Source organism: Hibiscus syriacus, unplaced genomic scaffold, assembly GCF_006381635.1.
Source record: "Hibiscus syriacus cultivar Baekdansim isolate YM2019G1 unplaced genomic scaffold, ASM638163v2 tig00110674_pilon, whole genome shotgun sequence".
In the NCBI taxonomy this organism is placed as follows: Eukaryota; Viridiplantae; Streptophyta; class Magnoliopsida; order Malvales; family Malvaceae; genus Hibiscus; species Hibiscus syriacus.
In genome coordinates, this window is record NW_024062819.1 from 1,030,220 (window position 1) to 1,037,451 (window position 7,232).

Genomic DNA, 7,232 nt, shown 5'->3' on the forward strand with positions numbered 1-7,232 from the left:
TCAATTTCGAATAATTGAGAGTTATCTTTCAACAGATAATGCCTTATGCTTACCCCATATTAATAAAAAAAATTGACTATCCTAAAAAATGTTATCATATCTATTTATAGTTATTGTTCTTTTAATTTACTTTTTTAGTACTTAAGCATTTTTATTATCATAAAAATATTTTTTAATTTACTTTGGGTCTAATTCTTAATAGAATCAAACTCAATCTCGATTCATTAATTTGAATCAAGCCTAATCCTCGATAAATTATAATTTGAATCAACATATGAACATTAACTATGAATTAACAACAACAATTAATAATGTTATATATTTAGACCTACAAATAACGTAATATAAAAAATATAAAAAATGAATTTGAAAAAAGTTTATTCCTTTAAGATAATAAATAAAAAATATATATCAATCAACAAAACTAACATTTCCATGCAAACTAAACTGCTCGTCATCATCTATACTATATGATGCTCATGCAAAAGCAATATAAAGTTCAAAACAGTATCTTAAATTCGTAGAAATTAATAATAAACCGTATTTGGATGTACAAGGGTCACTCAAAACACAGTGGCTTGAACAAGAATTTCCTGCATAAATCCTGTTTATCTGTTCTGGAAATTGAGTGTCCTTATGCAGTAGGCAAACATGAAGGCGAAGAACACGGCGAAGGCAACCAGGACTCCGGCAATCGGCCCCATGAAGTCTGACTCGAAGCCATATTGATGATCGATGTATGATTTAATTGTAAAGTTACGTTGGTCGCCGGGTACGAAAATGGGGTCATCCAAATCGCCGTATTGTGACACAATGAGTCCGTAAATGGTCCATGCGACGGGGCAAATCCAGTAATACCAGATCCACCAACCGGGAATACTCTGAAATTTCATGAAGTAATGAGTTTGTATCAGCTTCTGTCGCGGATGATTAAGAGATGGTTAAAAAAGGTTGCTTGTGAAAGAAGTAAACTTACCGGTCTTGCAATGAAAAAACCGGAGAACAGATTGAAGACCGAATAGAAAGCCGAGGCAAATATAGCTGCTACTTGGTGGTTCGGTGTGATCGAAACAACCATCATTCCGTAGTACGTGAAGTAAAGGTAGGTGAAGAAGTTGATAAAGAAAAACCAGAAGAACTTTGCCGCAGTCCATTCAAAGCTCACCATAGCATACACTATAAGTGTGTAGTATGTTGTTTGGAAAAATATGTAAGGTATTTCACAAAACACCTGCATGTCATGTAATCAAATTTTAGTAATCGGTCTTCTTTTCGGATAATAAGGTGGAATCGAATTAAATGCAGGTGAATCCTCACCTGTGAGAGGGCATAAGGTAATGCAGAGTACATCCCAGCAGCTCTTTCACGATAGAACACCGTTCTTTCGATGGCTATTACTGGCTGTACTGTTGAGCAGTTATTAATTCCAACAAATACGACTGCAGCATACATCGCCCCAATCACCATCGAAAGATCACTTGAGCTGGACTTTTGAGAGCCGACTTGCCAGAAAATAGAACCGACCAAGAGAGCAGCGACCAACGTGAAGCAGTATCTGACTAGGTTATAATCTGGACTTCTCCAATAAGTCAGCCATTGTTTCCAAAAGCATGATTTGAACTGACCCCATGAATTTTGTGAGAACTGAGTGGCAAAATAGAGGTCTGTAGCTCCTGGTGGTGGTGTGCTTAACTCATTTACTAAGGCCTTGTTTCTCCTGCACATAGATATATGTATTAGCTCAAAACCAAAAGGAAATTAAAATAAACAACTAAGTTCATATAGGCATCGTTAATATCTCGACTTACTGATACAAGGAAGATGATTTATAGTGATCAGCAAAATCAATTCCAAGCCTAGATTCAGCTGCTATAGAGCTCACTTCTAGCATCCATGTTGCTGGATTGTACTTATCCTTAATTCTGGGAACTCCAGAAATTGACTGCAATCGAATACGAGGTGAATTATATGATGTTTTCTTCTTTCTTCGGCTTTAAAATTAGTGTACCAAATATGGGAAATTTTGTTATAGTTTCATACCTCAAAATATTCGATGATCTTCTGAGAATTCCGGCCTAATGGTCCTGCGTAAATCACCTGGCCTCCTCTCTTCATCAGTAACAACTCATCAAAGGCTTCAAAGATATCAATACTAGGCTGATGAATGGTGCAGACAACCGTTCTTCCGGTGTCCACGGTGTTTCTGACAGTCCTCATGACAATGGCTGCTGCCCTTGCGTCAAGTCCGGATGTGGGTTCATCCATGAAAATGATCGAGGGATTGGCAACGAGCTCTACCGCTATCGTCAATCTCTTTCTTTGCTCTGTTGACAACCCTGTGACTCCAGGCAACCCTACTATGGCATCCTTCACATTGTTTAGTTCTACTAGTTCCATCACTTGATCCACAAAAATCTGAAAGATAACAACAAATGACGTTTTGAGCATTACGTAAATTGTTAATGACTTAATGCCATGCTTGATTTCACTGAAACACGTGCAAATCAAAGCACTTACCATCTTTTCCTCACTATTGATTTCTTTCGGAAGTCGGAGGAAAGCCGAGTAAATTAAGGATTCTCGGACCGTAACTTGTGGGGAGTGAATATCAGTTTGTTCACAGTATCCAGAAATTCTTGCAAAGGTTTCTTGGTTCTTAGGGAATCCAGATATTTTGATATCACCCTCGATGTATCCACCGGTTTTTCTTCCTGCTAAAACATCCATCAACGTTGTCTTTCCTGCTCCACTGACGCCCATCAATGCCGTCAACACTCCGGGCCGGAATGCACCTGTTACGCCTCGAAGTAGTTGTAACCTGTCCTCACCGACTCCTTGTGCCTTCATTTCCTGTTTAAATGCTTGATTTTTAGACCATGTCTTTGGTGACAACTATAATGCTTATTTTGGACAATAAATTTATTGATGAAGAAACAAAGTTATAGATAGTGGAAAAGGGATCTTACAGGCGGCATATCAACAAAGTAATCGACATTGTCGAAGGACATTGCTAGAGGAGTGAAGGGAAGAACCATTCCTCTCTTCGGGGCAACACCAGTGGCAGCATCAATCGAAGAATCATTCCTGTTGATTTCATGGGAATTGGCTCGATTGCTCGTTCTCCGGATTGCCATTTCTTCTAAAAGTTTTCATTCGACATGAACAAACATTTTAATCAGTATTGATAACTAAGGTGCAGAGAAAACAGAATAGAAACAGTCCATTGTGATACGTTTCTTACGTTCATTGCTAGAGCCTGCAGAGATCGAATTTCTGCTCGATTCTGGTCTCATTAACCTTGGTTCTTCATTCGAAGCCTGTTCATCCTCCAGCTCTTGTGCTGTTTCCTCCGAAATTATAGCCTGTGGCTTTCCAAGGGCTATATTGCCAAGAAACAATACATGGAAGATTAGCTACCTAAAAGATGGTAAACACTTGCAAGAAGATCACATTATCCCAACGAAATGTTTAAACTTACGATTTAGATACATGAGAGCGAAGGTGAAGAGAACGTTGAAAAGCACCGTGAACCCCAGAAGAGCGCCTGCACCAATCCAATACCAGTTTTCATTGTTCGGAACATCAAAGCTTCGGAGCACTTGTTGCCCCAAGTTCGGCGAACCGTCTGAAGCCTGCATCGTGGACAAAGTTTCAGCTTGTTTACTTGCTTTCTGTTTTAAATGAAAATGTTCATCTTTTACTTGTGTTACACGGCTGAATAACATACCGGTTTGTTCATCCACCTCGAATCAAATATTTCGTTCACGGTAAAACCGTTGAAACCATAAGTCAAAGGTGAAACCCAGTAAGCCCACTCCCACCAGCTTGGAATTTGATCTGTCAAAATAAGGTACCCCATCTTTTAGTATCATGAGAAATTGAAGAAAATTTATAATGTCAAGGTTTCCTATTTTATGGTTATATTCTCACTTTTCGGAACGATGAAACCTCCGACCATGAACAAGAGTAGAAGAGTAAGAGTCCCGCCGGTGTTAGCAATCATCATTGATCTGCATACGCTAGCAATAAACCGAAAGAGAGCAGCTGCCATTTGTTGTACTAAAAACACCAGCAGGAAGTTCTTGAAAAACCTGGCAAGTTAATATTAATTTCATCAGCTTCTGTTTTGACTTGTTGCTCAAGAAATTAAGAAAAACTCTGATCAGTGCAGTGTCATGTAAATAAATTGCATCAATTAGATTTACCTGCTGGCCGCAGGTGCATATCCGATAGTGTAATATGTTACGACCATCCAAGCGACAGTTTCCATAATAGATATCGGAACCCGGAGCAGGAAAGTGGGTAGGGTGAAAGTCCAGACAGGATGGAATAAAAGGTCTCTTTGCTTGTAGAATACTGGAAGTCTACTGATCATGAGGGAGAGCTCAGCAAAACCATTGAACATGTTGATGATCATTCCAAATATAAGTGCACCAACAAAGAGTCGTGCATCTTCAATATTCCTAGTGTCCATTTCAGTCCTCAAAAATAATGTGGACACGATGATCGCCACGATGACAATTTGGATCGTCTTGAAAATATAAATAAAAGAATTCCTCTTGATCAGTAGCCATTCTTTGTCCCAACAGGTCTTAAGAAGCTCCATTTTGGAGACCGAGTATTTATGGAAGGCCAATGCAGCTCTGTGAGCTCTTGACTTGTCGAAAGGGACGGTGAGCTCACTCTCTAGCTGCATTCCTACGTGGAAGCGCTTGAACCTGCTTACGAATTCAGGTACTGATATGTATCTGTATGGCTTCCTCTTATCTGCCCAGTATTGCTCTTGGTCCTTCTTTGAGGTAACCTGTCACAGTTTCACCAGCTTGTCACCTTATGTTTCACAAATTGACACAATTTGCTACATCCCTAAAGAGTAAAAAAAAAAAATAGTCGAGACTATCCGCAAATGTTAGGGTTCAGGGTTTTACCTCCTGCAAAAAGTCAGCAGTTCCTTTTCTCTCAGGACATTTGAAACCACAGCTCTCGAAGAACTCAACGACGTGCTCTCGTGGACCCTCATACACGATCTGGCCCTCAGATAAGAGGATGATATCATCAAAGAGATCGAAAGTCTCTGGAGCAGGCTGCAGCAAGGACATCAAGATTGTGCCCTCTGTTAGGTGCACAATCTGCTGCAAGCACTTCACTATCTGGTATGTCGTCGAACTATCGAGACCAGTCGATATTTCATCCATGAAAAGTGTCTTGGTTGGACCAACAATCATCTCCCCTGTAGTTACTCTTTTCTTTTGACCTCCCGAAATTCCACGGTGCATATCATCACCAACAATGATATCCTTGCATATGTCAAGCCCCAATATCTGACCAATTCAACAACAGGGACCAAAGTGACATTAGAAAATGTAAATTAATCCCCTTTTTTTTTAGAATTTTACATCGAGTTAGTATTCGATGCGACGGTGTATAATTTTATATACGGTATAATGAATTTACTTACTTTTAGTGTGTAATCAGTAATAAGGCTGCTTTCAACTCCATGCACTGAAGTTGCCTGGAAAATTCAACGTTCAAAACCAGATGTGAAAAATTCTGGAGTTTTAACAAATTTGAATGTAAGATTGTTGGATTTTTGGTATTGAAAAGTTTTAATACCTTCATGAAAAGGTCTACTTCAGCTTCTGGTAAAATCCCTGCATCCTTCTCCCTTCTAGCTAGCTCACTTAACAGATCTACAAAAGAACAACAATTTTCAGTAAATCATCTGAACAGAAAATAAATCCTGCCACTTATGAACAACATGTGTTAAACATATTGTTCTTACCATATCGAGTCCCGACACCCTGACATCTTGCCGAGAAATCGAATGTTTCTTTCACTGTCATTTCTCCAACATGAACATCAATTTGACTGATATATGCAGATGTCTTTCTAGCTACAAACTCATTTAGTTTATATCCGTTGTATGACACTTCTCCTCTAACCTGTTTCGGAACAAATACGATGTTTTATGAACATGAACACGACACGAATATAAATAATATTCAATCATTGATTGTAACTAACCCTTAAGCTTTTGTCCAACTTGTCGGCCAAGGCAAGCAAAAGGGTTGTTTTCCCAGAAGAAGGTGGGCCTAGCAAGAGTGTCATCCTACAAAAGAAGATGCACAGATTAATACAAAACTGTATAGTTTAATGGTGTATGCCTTAGATCATTATACGTACCTTGATGGTTTAATAATCCCAGAAGCATCTTTGAGGATGGTGAGATTTGTTCGCTTGGCGAATCGGATACCGAACAAGCCAAGAGCCGATTCTACAATGTTCAAGGCAGCATTCGGAAGTGTCGGAAGAGCTCGACTGCCGATGAAACAGTCGGCTTCTATCGTCAGGTTCTTGAACCTAGCTTCTACCGTCGGAAGTTGAATCCCAACTCTGTGATCCCAAGAAAATAGTTATTTAAGAGAAAACATTTAGAACATCATTAAAACCATACATGTCATTACGTAACATGCTATGATTACGAAGAAAAAGATGACAGAATTAACATACTTATCGATCCTGTTTCTGAACTTCTTCAAGAACTTTTCATTATCTTCCTCGGCAACTTTGAAGAGCAAGTCGATGAACTTTTGTCTGTCGTTGATGTCAAGGCTTCTGACATCAACTGCTCTATGTTCCACCTTTTTACCGATGATTTCCTGGTCCACGAAGGACTGCATGATGCTGGTTCGGAGGCGATCGTACGTGGGTAGTTTCTCGATAGCAGCCCATTTTAGAGCTTCCTCGTCGTCTTGGGCACGACTACTCCGTGTCGAACCGGCTGAAAACACGTCTTCCATGTTCCAGCTACTCCTGCTGAGGCTCCTTCCGATGCTACTATGCCCTGTTCTCTTGCTCGGATTCCGAGCTCTCTCTATACCCTCCATGTTTCTCGATCCTCAGAAGAAAAAAAGAATAAAAATGTTTAAATACAGAAAGAAAGAAAAAACAAGGTTTATCTTTTGGTTATTGGTTCTTCTCCCTTTGCTTTCGTCCTCCGATATTTTTGCTAAAGAAATGGAGGAAGCGCAAAAGTTCAAGGTTGAAGAATGAGTGAAAGAATATGTATGTATGTATATATATATATATACACATATACATACAAATCAGATACAGAAAAATTAATAAAGGAATAATCGACGGTTCAAATATGATAGCATCTTAATATGTCTGATTCTTTGAAAGTCAATTGCGGTTGGTGCCTTGAAATTCATATTGGACCCCTTGTGTTG

At 39.2% G+C, this 7,232-nt stretch overlaps 1 protein-coding gene across 2 annotated transcripts; it reads right to left on the reverse strand.

Annotated features, from left to right (window-relative positions):
* Positions 1-510: 510 nt before the first annotated feature.
* On the reverse strand, positions 511-7,027 carry LOC120137620 (ABC transporter G family member 35-like). 2 transcript variants are annotated; one of them, XM_039153324.1, is made up of 19 exons: positions 6,511-7,026; positions 6,184-6,393; positions 6,025-6,109; positions 5,783-5,942; positions 5,614-5,690; positions 5,459-5,512; positions 4,929-5,321; positions 4,206-4,804; positions 3,931-4,091; positions 3,728-3,837; positions 3,479-3,632; positions 3,242-3,379; positions 2,967-3,139; positions 2,518-2,850; positions 2,041-2,415; positions 1,809-1,942; positions 1,318-1,717; positions 977-1,231; positions 511-881 (listed from the first exon to the last, which is right to left on the reverse strand). In XM_039153324.1, the coding sequence occupies exons 1-19, from the start codon at positions 6,885-6,887 to the stop codon at positions 609-611; spliced, it is 4,461 nt and encodes a 1,486-aa protein (XP_039009255.1). In that variant the 5' UTR covers positions 6,888-7,026; the 3' UTR covers positions 511-608. The 2 variants fall into 2 exon arrangements, with proteins under 2 accessions (XP_039009255.1, XP_039009254.1); XM_039153323.1 differs by having other exon boundaries at positions 2,041-2,850; positions 6,511-7,027.
* Between the last annotated feature and the right edge of the window lie 205 nt (positions 7,028-7,232).